Source organism: Cygnus olor (genome assembly GCF_009769625.2).
Source record: "Cygnus olor isolate bCygOlo1 chromosome W unlocalized genomic scaffold, bCygOlo1.pri.v2 SUPER_W1, whole genome shotgun sequence".
NCBI lineage: Eukaryota > Metazoa > Chordata > Aves > Anseriformes > Anatidae > Cygnus > Cygnus olor.
In genome coordinates, this window is record NW_024429070.1 from 611,168 (window position 1) to 627,636 (window position 16,469).

General features: G+C 58.2%; 1 protein-coding gene across 4 annotated transcripts in view; it reads left to right on the forward strand.

The window, feature by feature from the left end:
- Nucleotides 1–13,151, forward strand: part of TLN1 (talin 1) — a 34,434-nt gene extending 21,283 nt beyond the window's left edge. For 2 of the 4 annotated variants that reach the window (XM_040543166.1, XM_040543168.1), the window contains 21 exons: nt 113–294; nt 656–788; nt 1,154–1,255; nt 1,383–1,553; nt 1,703–1,852; nt 2,195–2,296; nt 2,460–2,579; nt 2,665–2,829; nt 3,783–3,949; nt 4,240–4,423; nt 4,694–4,819; nt 5,100–5,216; nt 5,296–5,481; nt 5,607–5,714; nt 9,038–9,143; nt 9,291–9,415; nt 9,583–9,708; nt 9,993–10,055; nt 10,302–10,484; nt 11,232–11,357; nt 11,894–13,151. In XM_040543166.1, the coding sequence (XP_040399100.1) occupies nt 113–294; nt 656–788; nt 1,154–1,255; nt 1,383–1,553; nt 1,703–1,852; nt 2,195–2,296; nt 2,460–2,579; nt 2,665–2,829; nt 3,783–3,949; nt 4,240–4,423; nt 4,694–4,819; nt 5,100–5,216; nt 5,296–5,481; nt 5,607–5,714; nt 9,038–9,143; nt 9,291–9,415; nt 9,583–9,708; nt 9,993–10,055; nt 10,302–10,484; nt 11,232–11,357; nt 11,894–12,025 (2,874 nt within the window). In that variant the 3' untranslated portion in view covers nt 12,026–13,151. The remainder of the gene's footprint in view (nt 1–112; nt 295–655; nt 789–1,153; nt 1,256–1,382; nt 1,554–1,702; nt 1,853–2,194; nt 2,297–2,459; nt 2,580–2,664; nt 2,830–3,782; nt 3,950–4,239; nt 4,424–4,693; nt 4,820–5,099; nt 5,217–5,295; nt 5,482–5,606; nt 5,715–9,037; nt 9,144–9,290; nt 9,416–9,582; nt 9,709–9,992; nt 10,056–10,301; nt 10,485–11,231; nt 11,358–11,893) is intronic. The other 2 variants (XM_040543167.1, XM_040543169.1) reach the window with 1 other exon arrangement.
- Nucleotides 13,152–16,469: the final 3,318 nt, after the last annotated feature.

Sequence of the window (16,469 nt, forward strand, 5' to 3'; positions counted from 1 at the left end):
GAGGCAGCAGCGAGCGTTGGGCATCAAGAGACTGCTCCTGGGTGAGGAGAAGAGGTAACTTCCCATGCATGCCTGTCCATCCATGTCACTGGGCCACCATCTCCCTGCACAGGGATGCAGAACCATGGAGCCCATCGTCTCGTCTGCCAAGACCATGCTGGAGAGCTCTGCTGGCCTCATTCAGACTGCCCGCTCCTTGGCCGTCAACCCCAAGGACCCACTGCAGTGGTCGGTGTTGGCCAGCCATTCTCGCACCGTCTCGGACTCCATCAAGAAGCTGATCACCAATATGAGGTGAGGGCAGGCTAGGACCCTCTCAGCCAATCTGGTGTGCTTGGCCGGAGCCCCCACTGACCAGTACCCCCGGTTGGGCTCATTCCAAGATGATGTTTTGGCTCATCTTGCTCCTGTTCTCCTTGGCTGCTGCAGGCAAGGGATGGGATGGAAGGTGCTGTCCTTCTTGCAGCACTGAAATGGTTTGATGGGAGACACATGCTGGTGAGCACGGGCTGGTGGGACTGTGGTGCCTGGCTCTAACACCAGATTGCTTGAGGAGAGGGGTCCTGCCCCTCACCGGCACCAGTCGAGTTGTGTGGTAAAGGGGTGGCGTAGTACCAGGCAAGCCTGGCACGATGCTAATCCATCTGTCATGCAGGGACAAAGCTCCTGGACAGCGGGAGTGTGATGAGGCCATCGACGTCCTGAACAGGTGTATGAGGGAGGTAGACCAGGCCTCCCTTGAAGCCATCAGCCAGCAGCTGGCCCCTCGAGAAGGCATCTCCCAGGAGGTAAGTGGGGGGCAGCATCCTTTTCTGGAGCCCCTGCTGGCTTCCTCTGCTTTCACACAGGGCTTTGGTAACCCTCCTTGGGTCTTTAGCAGGAGGCCTGTATCCGTCCAGCCAAGTGCTGGATAGAGCAGCCTTGTTCCAAGCTTTGTGTCCCTGCTGCAAGTCCGTCTCAGTGAAACAGAGCAGAGCTGTGCTGCACCTGGGAAGGGCTGTCTGGTCACACAGCCCTTAGAGCCAGAGCTTGTTTAGCGATGAAATCAGCACTTTGGAGCCCTGCTTAATGGGGGCAGGTTAACTCCTCTCTAGCAGAGCTCAGTGAGGCCAGCCTTGCCACAGCCTCATGCCATGCACTCTCTTTGCAACAGGCTTTACACAACCAGATGATCACAGCTGTGCAGGAGATCAACAACCTGATCGAGCCCACGGCCAGTGCAGCGCGGGCTGAGGCCTCGCAGCTGGGACACAAGGTAATGGGAGGGGAGGGATGGGGAGAGGGTGTTCAGGCACCAGGCGTATGGAGGAGTCCACATCAGGAGGAGAGATTCTGACCAGCCTGTGCTAGGAGCTGCTGGCACTGACACTGCTCTTCCCTAGGTGTCCCAGATGGCTCAGTACTTTGAGCCGCTCATTTTGGCAGCTATCGGTGCTGCCTCCAAGACACCCAACCACCAGCAGCAGATGAACCTCCTGGACCAGACCAAAACGCTGGCTGAATCTGCCCTGCAGATGTTGTACACCGCCAAGGAGGCTGGTGGGAACCCCAAGGTGAGCAGGAGGTGCATGTGGCAACAGTGTGAGCCTCAGACATGTGTCACATGTCATACATGCGTGCTGGGCACCAAAACCCATAGCAAATGTCTGGTGTCCCTGCTGGGGGGGCAGCTTCCTTCTCTCACTCCATCTCCTCCTTGCAGCAAGCTGCCCACACACAGGAGGCTCTGGAAGAAGCTGTGCAGATGATGAAGGAGGCTGTGGAGGACCTGACCACCACACTGAACGAGGCAGCCAGCGCTGTGGGTGTTGTCGGGGGCATGGTGGACTCCATCACCCAGGCCATCAACCAGGTGAGGGGAACACAGAGAGGGCTGGGGCTGAGGGAAAGGAGAAGTCAGAGTCAAACCCTATGTGGGACTTTGTCATTTCTTGTCTTCCTTGGGATGCTGGCTCTGAGTCCTGCTTGGGAAGGAGAGGCACTGCACTTGAGCAACCAAAGAGGCAGGGAGAGATGCAGGAAGATGTTCAGATCTTTCCCCATTGGAGTTCTGGGGGCCAGTCTGGGGAGGAAGTGTCCAGGGCCGTAGTGGGCAAAACCCCAGGCAGGGAAGTACAAGTCTCTTGCCATGCTGTAGTCAAGGAGTGTCTCTGGGCAGGGGCTGGAGCCAAACTCTCCTGATGTTCTCTTGCAGTTGGATGAGGGGCCAATGGGCGAGCCAGAGGGGACCTTTGTGGACTACCAGACCACGATGGTGAAGATGGCCAAGGCTATTGCAGTGACTGTGCAGGAGATGGTGGGTGCAGAGGCCAGCAAGGCTGCCACTGCTCTCCTATTCACCCCCACTCGAGACAGGAAGCAGAAAGTAGTGCTGCAGTCTCACCCAGGCAGGGCAGCTGTCCTTGCTTGCCTGTCCCACCATAGGGCCCACCTGAGCCCTGCTCTTCTTCCATTGGCAGGTCACCAAATCCACCACCAACCCAGACGAGCTGGGCATACTGGCCAACCAGCTGACCAACGACTACGGGCAGCTGGCACAAGAGGCCAAGCCAGTGGCGCTCACCGCTGAGAACGAGGAGGTGAGAGGGTCGGTGGAGAGGAGCCGGGTGGGGTGGCTGGTGTGTCCCATCAGGTATGATGGGTGCAGGGGTTAGTTCCCTTCAGGCTCTCTCACGCCTCCAGATTGGCTCCCACATCAAGCGCCAGGTGCAGGAGCTGGGTCATGGCTGCGCCGCCCTGGTGACCAAGGCTGGAGCCCTGCAGTGTAGCCCCAACGATGCCTACACCAAGAAGGAGCTTATAGAGAGCACGTGCAAGGTCTCTGAGAAGGTGAGCTGCCCCAAGGGTCCCGGAGCAGGTAACAGGAGAGAGGAGGCAGGTGCTGGGAGGAATGCCAGATTCAGCCACGTGCCCTTTGAGCCTCCACCTTGGGTTCTCTTGTTGCCCTGCTGGGCTCTGTCTGCTCTCTCGGCCATGCTTGCCCTGGCACAATTCAGCTGATGGGGCATGGGATGGGTTCCCTTCCTGGCACCATAAAAACAACTTGCGCTGTGATGGGTAACTGCAGTGGCCGGGTTCTACCTGCTGAAGTGCTGGTAATGGCCTGCCAAGGAAGACTGTTCCACACCCTGGTGGCAGCCCAGGGCTCTCTAAATCAGCCATTGCAGAGGTGTGCGTAGCATTTGCTGCGTCTCTAGTAAGCCTGCAGCTCATGCTAGGTGATCAATATCCCCAGCACCTTCTGCTAGCACAATGGAAAGCATCCTGCCCATCAGCCAGTCTAAAAAGCACACTGATTAATAACATACAAAAAATATTTTAAAAAATCCAACTGATAAGGGTAGAGCTGCAATGCTTGCAAGCAAGATTACAAAGGCAAAACAAACACTGGTTCATACTGTCTGGCACATGTCTGCATGCCCAGGGCCTCCTGTAAGTTCTTTCTTTCCAACCTTACTTTCCATCAGGAAACTTACTCTCTTATGAGTGCTTGCCAAAGTGCAGAAATTGAATTTAGCGCTTACAGAAGGAATGAGCTGTAACATTCTGATAAGGTGCTAGCCTTATTTGTTTGGAAAGTAGCAGAATCCAATGTCTCCTGCACCCCCAAGCATGATAGGTATGAGATAAAAATAAATGGAAGCTAAGAAGGGGTGTCCAGACCATACAATTCCTGAGACCCCTCCTTGGATTGATTTGTCCTGGGGAGGTGTCAGAGGTGTGTGGTGGGCATGTCCTGAGCCTGCTCTGCCTCCCTCAGTCACCCTGCTCGTACCACGCAGGTGTCCCACGTGCTGGCAGCCCTGCAGGCTGGAAACCGCGGGACGCAAGCCTGCATCACTGCTGCCAGCGCCGTCTCTGGCATCATCGCTGACCTCGACACCACCATCATGTTTGCCACAGCAGGGACCCTCAATCGGGAGAACTCGGAAACCTTTGCTGACCACAGGTACCAGGGTGGGGGGTGCAACACCTTGGCCAGCCCCTGCTCAGCTGAGGATAGGGGGGGCAGGCTCTGTCCTGCTGTCTTGCATCTTTGTAAGCTGTGGACCAGCTCCAAGGAGACCTGCAAGTTCGGGTCATGCTGGCTGTTTCCCCCTCCAGCTCATACAGATGAAAGGCAGGGAGCAAGGAGCACATGTGCACGTAGAGGCAGACGCTTGTCTGTCATTCCTTAGCACCTTGTGCATGCACACCTCTGCAGGGTTGCATCCTCTCTGACTCCCTTCTTCTCACCAGGGAGGGCATCTTGAAGACAGCCAAGGCACTGGTGGAGGACACCAAAGTGCTGGTGCAGAATGCCACGGCCAACCAAGAGAAGCTAGCCCAGGCTGCCCAGTCCTCCGTGACCACCATCACCCACCTGGCAGAGGTGGTGAAGCTAGGTGCTGCCAGCCTGGGATCTGAAGACCCAGAGACTCAGGTAGGATGGAGTGTCTGGGGTGAACAGAGGCTGCTCATAGCTTGCGTGAAGGGGTTGGAGCTGAGGGTGAAAGGTCATCTGGTGCTCTGGGCTGGACTCTGCATGTCTTGGAGAACACTGGCTGAGCTTTGCCTGCTAGCAGAACTGGCTGATTTGAACTCCATGTATATGGCATGTTCCGGGGTGCCCTAATTTTCTGCTGCTGGGCCACACCACCTACAGCCTGAGTGTGACCACAGCAAGCCATAACCCTGGTCTTGCTCTTCCCAGGTGGTTCTGATCAATGCTGTGAAGGATGTGGCCAAGGCACTTGGGGACCTGATCAGTGCCACCAAAGCAGCTGCTGGCAAAGCTGGGGATGACCCTGCTGTCTACCAGCTGAAGAACTCTGCCAAGGTCTGCACTGGGGCGCAATGGGGAGAAGGGAATGGGGCAGGAGGGCTAGAAAAAGCAGGAAGGTGCTTCTGTGCCTGTCTGGGGATGGGAGGACAACTGGGAGGTAGTCAGGGCAAGGGGACACATAAAAGGTAGGGCACAACACAAAGTGGGAGATCAAAATGAGGTGGAGTATGGAGAAGGGACAGTTTGGGACCAAACCACAAAGGGAGGGACAGGTGCTGGCAGCGTTCCAGAGCTTTCTTGGGGCTTTTTCCCAGTTCTGTTCTCCCTTCCACAGGTGATGGTCACCAACGTCACTTCCTTGCTGAAGACGGTGAAGGCTGTCGAGGACGAGGCCACGAAAGGGACACGGGCGCTGGAGGCCACAATAGAGCACATCCGCCAAGAGCTGGCGGTGAGTACAGCCACAGCATTGCGGCTGGCCTCCTGCCCTCCTGCTGCCCTGCGCCTCACCCCTGACTCTCTATTCTCAGGTCTTCTCCTCCCCAGTGTCTCCTGCCCAGGTCTCAACCCCAGAGGACTTCATCCGAATGACAAAAGGCATCACAATGGCCACGGCCAAAGCTGTGGCTGCTGGCAACTCGTGTCGGCAGGAGGATGTCATCGCCACGGCCAATCTGAGCCGCTGTGCCATCGCGGACATGCTGCGCGCCTGCAAGGTGCCGCATGGGTGGGCAGGGGAAATGGGGCTGGCACGGGTTTGGGGGGACAAGCGGGTGCCCTCCACGAGCCCCAATGTGGCAGGGGAGGCGTCTGGATGCGAATCGCTATTTCTGGGTTCCAGGAGGCTGCCTACCACCCAGAGGTGAGCGCAGACGTGCGGCAGTGGGCGCTGCGCTTCGGCAGGGAATGTGCTGGTGGCTACCTGGAGCTGCTGGAGCATGTGCTGGTGGTGAGTGTCCCCAGCCCCATTCCCATGGTTTGCTGAGGCCGCCCATAGATACCGGGGTGCTCCCCAGATCCCCAACTTCTTATGGGCTCTGCAGCTCTTCCCTCTGAGGTCTTTTAGTGTGCTCCCCCTTACTGCCTGTCCCTGAAGCACCCAAGGTGAGCCCTGCCATGGGGCTGAGCGCAGGGGAGGAGGTAACGTGCGGTGGCCACGGGCATGCAGGTCGTGCTGCCTGTCCTTCAGGTCCTGACATAAAGGAGAGACCTGCTGGCTGCCTTGAGACTGCGCAGCTCTTCATTGCTGCAGTGCTCTGGGCTAGGGCTGTTAAAGTTGCTTTGACCTGACCTAGACATTTGATGTCAAAATCATCTTGAAAAAGCAGGTGCCAGATTCCTCTCCCCTTCCTTGCCCCTGTACCTAGCGTGTGGCTCACCTCCATCCCCATGATGGTCCCATACAGGAAAGGAGCACCTCCCATGTTCCCTGATTGCTTAGGCAGGCAAGGTGAGGAGGGATGGGAGGGCTGCCTGTAATTACTTACAGAAGCAGATGTCAGAGTGATCAACAAGCTCTGAAGAAAAGTATTTGGGTAACAACAGATGGAGATTAACTGGCCATAAACAGAGGCTGGAAATTCACAACACAGGAACAGAATCCTGAAGCAACTTCCATTATGAATAGTGGGAGTGAGAAACTTAGCCAGTGTGAAAACAGAGCTCGTTAAGCTTACACAAGAGTGTGCGAGACAGGCAGTGCCTGCAGTGGCAGAGGTGTTGACTGTGAAGGCCAGCTGCACTCTTTTGATCTAGTCTTCCTCCAGCTTAGTCCTCCCGAGTACTTCAGTTGGCTGCTTTAATTAGCTGTCCTACAAGATCAGTGTAGGATCAAGATCATATGAAGCGAATTAAGGCTGGATTAACCAAGAGATGGGAAGAAAGGATTCAGTGAAGTGCTTCCAGTGGTTTGCGTTCTTGGCAAGATTGTAAGAGCTGATCCTGCTGCAAGGATGCACAAAATGTGTGCCTGTAGATCTGATGATAGCCCTGGACCTGAAGCAAGGAAAAAGAGCAAGCATGGGGTCAGTTATGCAGCACGATTTCACTAGGTTGGTTAAAAGGGGATTAAGAACAAAGAGGGAGGCAGGCAGGACCCAAGGGCTAGAAATTGAAGCCAGACGGGGGAAATCAAAGGATGGTTTTATCTGAAAGACGTAACCATTGGGATACAGTTACAAAGAGCAGTGAGTTTTTCATGCTCTGCATCTAGATCAAATGTCCTTCTGGAAGATGCTTTAGCCACACATAAGTCATCGCAGCCAAGACTGAAATGCTAGGTGAAATTCTCTGGATGACCTGTTGTTAACAGATGATTGGGCTAATGACATACTGTGGCAGTGCCCAAGGTCAGACTACTTGCAGAAGCATGCTATTCCACTGCATTTTGGGTGTAACCTTCCAGCTGTCATGCAATGTCTCCTGAATATCATACATGCAGTCCATCCCATGAAATATTCACTGGAGGTACATCTTAGTAAGCTTATGGCCTCTAGAAAGAGACCATTTAGCAATTTTAAAAATCTTGTCAGAGCAGATGATAGACTTATTAATACAGCTTTTTGTCCAGATGTGCTCACGAGGGCAAATTGGCCATTGCTGTCAGCTTGGGGGCTCCCTGCCATATGCAACTGCCATGACTTTGCTGGGATGGCCCCACACAAGTCCCAAATAAAGTCAGGAACCCTCCAGACTCTGCAGCACTCTGGTCTGTGAATGCAGGAAGCCAGCACAGAGGTCACATCTATGGGAGGGCAGCAGGTTCCCGGAAGGCAGCGAGCAGAAGGGATGAGGAGGTGCTGATGGGGCAGTCTGCAGCGCTGAGCCCTGCCCCACATTGAGGGATGTAGAAGGGAAGGTTATGGACAGGATACTGCCTTACCCCCCAGCAGCAGCGAAGACTGTTGCTGTATGTATACTGGATCTGTCCCTTTGGGAACTGCCTCAGTGTGCGAGCAGGAGTGGTTAGAGTTCAAGAGAGTTATTTGTCTCGGGATGGAAAACTTGGCTCCCAGCAAAAGAGTAAGCCAGCAGCGTATTTCACTGGGGAGGGGAAGGAATTTGAACCTCCGTGGGGACTTGGTATTTGGTAACAATAGGTCTCCATCACCAAAAGCAGAGAAATGCAGGCTGAGAACTGCAGTTAAAGAGTTCATGGTGGGGAGAAGTGAGGTGCCAAGCGGGGTGAGGAGGGGAGCTGCTCTGGGTGCGGGTGCCTCCTCCAGCCCTGGGAGCCTCAGGAGCCTGTCCATCAGGAATTATGCAGGGCTGAAGTATGAAGTGGTGATGGTAGCAGGGCCTGGGACCTCCGAGCCTTCCTCCCCACCTCTCCATCTCACCTCCTTCACCCCACCCCATGCGCGTCCCCATTGCCCGCGTGTCTCTGCCAGGGCGTTCACTGCCTTCTTCTCTTTCCTCTCCATCCTCCCCCATCAGCTGGTGAGTAAGTTGACACTTGGTGTGCCTGCCAGTGTCTAACCTCAGCATGAGCAGCGTGTCTGTGTGCCCAGCCCGGCGCTGGGGTGGCACTGTGCCTACGTGGTTTGGGGCAGGACCCCACCGTCTGTGCCTGTACTCATCCCTGCGCAAGCTGATGTGTGGCCTCCGGTGTGCTGTGGTGTGTGCATGCCTGCCCTCCATCCCAGCTGCAGGGGGGATCTTCTGGGAAGGGGACGTGTCCCTGCAGGGGCTGGGACCTGGCTCCAGGGTCCTTCCATGCCCAGCTTGTGTTTGCAGATGAATCTCGGAAAGGGGAAGGGTGAGGGGGGATGGCTTTCTGGAGCTTGAAGTGCTTTGAGGGGGGGAGAAAAGGAGATCCTGGGGGCCAGCTGCTGAGTGCTGGAAGGACCCTGACTTGAACTGAGGACCTCGGTGCTGCAAGATGTCCCAGAAGCCGTGGACTGAACAGGGCCAAGGAAAAGGAAAAGATCGTCCTGTCCCCATGCAGGAGGAGACCAGCCAGCGTCGCTCGAGACAGGATGGCAAACAGTGACCAATACATACTCACAGGGGGTGGGGGGTTCCTGCTCTCTTTCTGTGGGGGGAGCACCTCAAATGGACTTACGGGGTCCCCTTGTTTTGCAGTGGCACCAGCAGCAGCCTGAAATGGGTGGCTGCTGGTGCCATGGGCCCCAGGTGGGACTGGTGGCACTTTTTCAGGCAGACGAATTCTGGGGGCGAGGGGCAAAACAGGGTCAGAAGGAGCTGCCAGGTAGGGTCCACCCTCTGCTTCGTGATCTCCCTAAGGTGCTTAGGCCTGTTCCTTTCCCCCAGATCCTGCAGAAGCCGACCCACGAGCTGAAGCAGCAGCTGGCCGGGTACTCCAAGCGGGTGGCCAGCTCTGTCACTGAGCTCATCCAAGCAGCTGAAGCCATGAAAGGTGAGTTCCATGGCTCCGTCCACCTCCGGGACAGCATCTAGGGCTGAGATTAGAGCCTGGGGCTCAGCAGCTGATGGGAGGAGGTAGGGTGGGTCAGAAATGAAGCCGTATGTGGCTTTAACCTGTTTTGGTTTCTGTCTTCTCTAGGGATGGAGTGGGTTGACCCAGAAGATCCCACGGTCATCGCTGAGAACGAGCTGCTGGGGGCAGCGGCTGCCATTGAGGCTGCAGCTAAGAAGCTGGAGCAGCTGAAGCCAAGGGCCAAGCCTAAGGTAGCACGGGGTGCTGAGCCCCACCTGAACCCCCTCTGGGGCAGCCCCTTCCCTCCTGGGTCCCGCAGCCATCACTCCTGTCCCCAGCTCTACGTGTGCCCCCCTCAGCCCCCTGCCACCTTCCTGGCAGCCCCGTGTAGGACTCACGCTCCTGTTTTTGTGTACAGCAAGCAGATGAGAGCCTGGACTTTGAGGAGCAGATCCTGGAAGCTGCCAAATCTATTGCAGCAGCTACGAGTGCCCTGGTGAAGGCAGCCTCAGCAGCCCAGCGAGAATTAGTGACCCAAGGAAAGGTAAGGCTGGGAGGGGGAAAGAAAGGAGCAGCGTGTGAGTCAGTGCCAAAGCACTGCATGCACAGTTTGTGGGGTCCTGGGCTGGCCCCTTGGAGGTGGGCTTGCTCAGAGACATCGAGGTGAAGGTGGGTGGGATGTTCTAGCAGGGACCCCAGGGCTGAAGTTGGCAAGATGCAGAGCTTTCACGGAACAGGCAGGTGGATCTAGGGCTGTGGTGGGCTCCCTCCCTTCTCCAGTGGCTGCCCGCAGCCCTCGTGCTTCACTAGTCCTCTCCTGCCTCACAGGTGGGGGCCATCCCAACCAACGCAGTGGATGATGGGCAGTGGTCCCAGGGACTCATTTCAGCCGTGAGTATCAAGGTCACGTAGTGCCTGTGGGGCAGGGGACATCTCCCCTTGTTCCTGCTCCGAAAAGGAGGATGCGCTGCCCTTGTGCTTCTCCTCCATGGAGGAGGCATCCCCACTGCTTGCTCCCTTTCACACCAGCTGGGATATGGCATGGAAGCTGATTGATTGTCCTCATCCCAAGCCCTATGTCCTCCCTGGGACCCTCTCCTGGGAGGCTCCCACACCCCTCTGACACTCTTGCTGCAGGCACGCATGGTGGCTGCTGCTACCAACAACCTGTGTGAAGCCGCCAACGCGGCAGTGCAGGGCCACGCCAGTGAGGAGAAGCTCATCTCGTCAGCCAAGCAGGTGGCTGCCTCCACGGCACAGCTCCTGGTGGCCTGCAAGGTGAAGGCTGACCATGACTCGGAGGCCATGAAGAGGCTCCAGGTGAGTCCCAGGCTGCCCTTGAGCCCCAGCTGCCTCCTCCAGGCTCCTGAACACCCATGTGGGTGCTTGAAGGGTGGGTGGTGGTGAGGGGGGGGCATGTGGGACCGTGGGATGAGGCCATGGCACAGAGGAAGCATCTCCACAAGGTTGTGCTCCCTGCCTGCATACTGTCAGTGGTTCACTTGGATGCAGGCTCCATGTAGCTTGGACCTCAGTTAGCTGCATGCGTGCATAATTCTGGGCTCCTGTCCACCAGGCTGGGGTTGCTGAGCCAGGGGCATTCAGGGCTGATGGTCTGGCTTGGGAATGCCTGAAATGTGTTCACCGAATCCCTGGCATTAATGTCTGGGGACATGTTTTGACATAGGAGATTAACCCTCCGTGGCCATGGCATAGAGGTTAATGCCCATACGCTGGGGGTTAACACAAGGATCCCAGTGGGACCTTGGGGGTGGCACCTCAGGGCAAAGGCTGGGACAGGTCAGCCAGGCTGCCCTGAAGTCCCTGCCCCGCTGCTCAGAAGGGAGCAGAGTGAGGGAAGCGCCACAGGAGCCTGACTGGGAGCAGCAGCGTCTGAAATGGTCATGAGCAGCGCTGCTGGCAGCAAGCCATCCTCAGGGAGCTCTGCCGCAGCTCCCACCTCGCCCGGCCACCTCTCCTGCCCTGCTGGGACAGGGCTTCCCCCGTCAAGGCAGCAGTTGTGCCTCAGGCTTAGGATGCTGTTCCCCCACCTCTTTCCTGCTCCAGGCCGCCGGCAACGCCGTGAAGAGAGCATCAGATAATCTGGTGAAGGCAGCACAGAAGGCAGCTGCCTTTCAGGACCATGATGAGACTGTGGTGGTGAAGGAGAAGATGGTAGGGGGAATTGCACAGGTGAGGAGTGGGGCTGCTCCAGTGGGGCAGGGGGAGCTCTGGCTGCCACCACTACAGCCATGTCCTACCATCCACCAACACAGAGTACGTCCCCAAAGAGCCTCAAAACAATGCTGCAGACAGGGAAATGGCACCCATCCCACCCAGCTGGGCTTTGCGATCTTCCTGCTGCTTGTAGCTGCGGGCACAGCCAGTGAACATGCTCGTCCTGATGTCCTAAGAGTGTAACACCCTGCCTTCTTGGTGTGACACCTGTGCCATCCCAGCATCCAGGGTGCGTGCGAAGGGCAGAGCATTGTGTAAGGGATGGGTGCAGCCCAGTGTGGGGTGGCACAGGTTCCATCTCTGCCTCCTGGATGTGAGACCTGCCTGCAGGGCGCATTACGCTCTCTCATGTCTCCCAAGGAGCATGGTCTGGGACGCAGGGACTGCTCTGGGACCATGAGATGGGAGGGGATGGGAGGGCGCAGAGCAAGATGTGCTCCGTCTGTCACTGCCACGGGCTACCGAGACATCTCACTGCGTTCCCTTGGCAGATCATTGCAGCCCAGGAGGAGATGCTGCGCAAGGAGCGGGAGCTGGAGGAGGCGCGCAAGAAGCTGGCTATGATCCGGCAGCAGCAGTACAAGTTCCTGCCCTCCGAGCTGCGGGAGGAGGAGCAGAACTGAGCCCCACGCCACCGCTCTGTGCCCGGGCAGAGCCCTCCTGCCATTCACTGCCCAGACTGCTGCCAACAGCTCCTATTTAAGACACCCCACCTCGAGCAACGCCGGGCTTCCTCGGGTAGACCAGAGCCCTGCCTGCACCAGCGCACCAGGACTAACCCAGACACCGCGCAGCACTGCCCCGAGCAGGTACCACACCAGCATCTCTGCTTCGCCACCCAGCCCGCCTTCCCACACACCCATGCCAGGGCCCAACCAGCACCCCTGTAGGGGGCTGCTAGGAGTGGGAGCCTGTCCTGGACCGGCTCAGGGTGCCCCCGCTGTCAGCCCCAGTTGCAGGGACATAGAGCTTCCTCCTGTGGTAGGGCCCGGCCCTCCAGACCTTTCAGAATTTTTCTTGTGCCTTTGTCGTTCCTTCTCTCGTTCCTTTCTTCTCCCTCCTCCAGGCAGGAGAGGGGGAGGCTGGTGTCTTGCCCTATCTTGTACGCTGCTCTGCACCTTCCTTTGCTATGCTCTTGCACAGAGCCACTTTTTCACTTCTGTTGCCTTACTGCTGGCTGAATCGCCCACCCCTCTTCCTCTGCAGCATCCCCAGGAGGCACTGAGCCACTCCAGAGCATCCTCTCCAGCCTGGGCTTCTCGCTGGAGGCCCGGGCTCACCACCGCAGTGCCTCTGCTCAGGGCTGGTGTGAGATGGCTTCGCCCCAGAGCTGCTCTCCCCCACCTTGTCCCCTTTTCTGGGGACCCTGCCTCTCTGCCCTCCTCCTTCTCTTTCCCAAGTGCCTGCATTGTTTTCCAAGATTTTTCAGTATTTTTTATAACTTCTAAATTTCTGTAGTATTGAGCCTGCAGCTTTCAAAGTTCATTTATCTCCTTGTTCACGTCATCCCCACTAACTGCCTGCAGCCCAGCGCCTGTCCAGGGGCCCGGAACTCCTCACCCCTCCACAGCTCCAGGACCCCATCCCTCCCCTTGCACTTGCTGAGGCTTCTCTCACTATTTTGATACTTTAAGCATCCCCTATTACACATAGAAGGAAGCCAGCTCTCCCTGAGGCTGTAGGGTGCGGTAGGGGGATGCGGATGGCTCCTTGGAAAGATGCCTTCATCAATAAAAAAGGATTTTCTGCTTTCGCTGTGCACATGTCAGTGGGGGGGTTGCAACCCAAGGGCGTGGCCAGCATCTCAAAGTTTGGGTCTGCTAGGTTGACCTGGGGCACTGGGACGGTGCAGGGTGGCCCCAAGGAGTAGGGCTGGTGGGCAGGGGTGCCACGGACCCCACTGCGGGCTGTGTGAGGGGACCGCCAGCGCTCCTTGGTGGTGGTGGGGAAGCGCAGTGCGGGTGCTTATACAGCATGGAAACTATTCGAGGCATGTCCAGGAGCGGCACTCAGCTGGCCGGACCCCTTCTGCCAGCCATGTGCAGTCCTTGCAGGTGCTGCCGGGGGCCAGGGAGGATTTTGTTGCTGGGGGATTTGGGGGCTGGCCGGGCTCCAGTGCAGCACCTGCCCCTGGGGCTTTGCGCTCCTGGCCCCATTCCTGCAGCCAGCTGAAAATATCCCTGGGCAGGGCAGCAGGAGGGGGTGCAGGTGGGTCATCCCCCAGTACGCTGACCCCCCAAACCACCCCCGGTTGGGGCTGCGGCCCTCTGCGTGCCAGAGGGCCAGGAATGTGGCCTGAGCTCTGCCGGCTGCCGGTGCTGAGCTCAGGCCCTGAAATAGCCCCCTGGGGCTGACGTGTGCGGGTGGCAGCTGCCCCAGCTCGGCTACTTCCCCACCTGCTCCCATGCCATCACTCAGCTGGGTTTGGGGAGACCCGAGTGGTGGAAGGGATGCTGCGGGGCAGAGTGGGGACACTTCTTTCCCTGCGATCTGTCCCCTGCACCCTGCATCCCCCCCTCCCCAGAACATAATACCAGCACCAGCAAACACCCAGGAGGCTGAGCCGCCCCGTGAGCATTGCATGTCACAACTCTGCAAGGCTGTGGCTTGCGGGGGGGGGGGGGGGGGGGGGACGTGTTGTGGGGCTTGGGGCTGTTCTGGATCTCCCCGCAGCACAGCAGCATCCCGCAGCATCCCAGCTGAGCCTGGGGTACTGGCACGCCCAGGGTGCTGAGGTGCTGTCCCCCCTCACCTGGGACATTCTCCCATGGTGGCCTGTTTCCAGGGAGAATTTGTGCCTCCCACAGGAATCCCAGCCCTCCCAGCTGTCCCCTGACAATCTGTGCTGACCTGACCTGGCACCAGGCTCCCGCCCAGGTACAGCCAGACACTGGACCCTCTGATCGCACAGCAAGGAAGGCGAGCAGGCACATCCTACCCTGTCACCCCTCCTGGACCTGGGCAGGGGGCTGCCAGCAGTGGGGACTCCTGGCCATGTCCTCTGGGTGAGGGGAGGGGACACAGATGCCAGCACTAAATCCATGTGGGAGGGACATGGGGCAGGATTCAGCCTGGCCAGAGCTCCGGCCCCATAAATTTCCCTGGCTGGAGTGGGGGGGTTATTTTTGCACACAGGTTCCAGAAGGCACAAGTGGTGCTTGGACCTGGGACACCTCAGTCACAAGGTGCCAGCGGCCCAAATTCTTCTGGGCTTGGGAAGCTGCAGCCCGGCTCATCAGGGAGCCCTAGGATGGGAAGAGGCTGCAGCACAGGTGGCACCCAGGGACATCCCGTTAGCAGGAAAAGCCTTTCCCCAGGAGGGCACTCAGACCCCAGAGCAGGGCACGGAGAGGGGATGTGCACCCCTTGCATGCCCTTGTCCTGGCGGCCACCCTGGAGGATGGCTTCGAGGGCAGGCTCACAGATGGGGTCACCCTGATGGCCCCAGCTGCCTGGGGAACTGTGTTCCTTGGGGGGGACGATGACGACACATTTAAAAGCCCCCAGCCCTTTCCTGGCTCCTCACATCATGCACATCACCAGCTTTGCCCCGAGCTGAAGCATCTCCTCAAAAGCCATCCATCCTCATCTGGGAACAACGGGAGATGGATCCTCCCCCCTCCCCGGCAGCAGCATGCTGGGGGTTCCTGGCTCTCCTTCTCCAAATATGTGCCTAATTCATCAGCATTAATACCACTTGCCAGTGTCCAGCAGCGGCTCTGCTGTTTTGCATGGCTCCTGCAGCCCCTTGGTCCTTGGAGGATGCCTCTCATGTCCTCCCTATGTCCCCCAAAATCCAGGCTGCGCTCTCAGCATTGCCCCCAGAAAGCTGTTTCCTGCACCCCATTTTGGGGAGCCCTGTGCTGGGCTGGATGCAGCCCCAGGGCAATGGGCTGGGGAGCTCACATGCCCCCCTCGCCCTGCTCCAGCCCAGCCCAGCCCAGCCCCTCATCTCCTGTGGCCTCCCAGGCCCAGAGCCCACCCTGCAGCTGGGAATGCGCCAGAAGCATTTACGAGTGGCATTAAACCACGGGATATTTTTGGAGGAGCCAGGATCTGAAGGGTTTGCATTTTTTTTTGCCTGTGGAATGTAGTTTATTTAGAGCAGAAGGAGTGGGGCAGCCCGCATGCCCCGTGTCCTCCCAAAACACCAGCCTATGGGACACGTAGGTGCTGGCTGTCCCTGCATGCTGAAGACGATGGCACCTGGGCACGAGGTGGCAGCGATGTCAGGGCACACTGGGGCACCCGCGTGGAACCAGGGCCCCTGCCTTGTGATGCAGGAATGGGATGGGGAGGTTGTCGCTCAGCTCCCTTCTCTCCCAAAGGATTTTCCCTGTGTTTTACTGCCAGGTCTCATGTGGATGCCAGAGCAGTGTGGGGGAGTGTCCTAGGATAGCTGTGCTGGGAAAAGCCTGCCTGGTGCAGGGGCGATGCTGGGGTTCCCACTGTGGCCATCTTCACAGAGCATCCCTGTGCCCATCGCTGGCCCTGGGGGGTGGCAGGGGGATGGGGACAGGCCCGGGCAAGCAATGGGACTGGTCCTGGGAAACAGTACCGTTACTGGAGCAGGGATCTTCTTAGGATAGAGCAAACCCCTGTGAGTTTAGGGGGTGGGATGTCTGGGAGGGGAAGCTTTGGGGGACCCCCAGGGCATGGAACTGCAGCAAAGGGGCTGCAGTGCTGGTAGCATGGTGTCCTGCAGGGGAGATGGGGGGGGGGCACAGACAACCCAGGGGACCCTGGGGCACAGCAGCATCACGACAGTCCTTGGGTGTTCCCCACTGCGTTCACAGCCCAAGGAGTGTCCCTGCGGCCCCAGGAAGCAGTGCCTGTGGGGTGTCACAGCCCGTGTGTGTCCCCAGAGCACAGAGCCCCCGGGGTGTCCCCAGCGCTGTCCCCCGGGAGTGTCCTCAGCCCATCGCCACTGGGGCATCCCTCTCCCGGTTCCCCCGCGGGTGCCTGGTGCCGGGGGCCGTGGCGGTGCCTACCGGGTGCCTCCCCCCCATACCCCCCCTTCTCCCGTCCCGCTCGGTGCCGCGGCCGGTGGCGAAGCCTGTCCCTAAA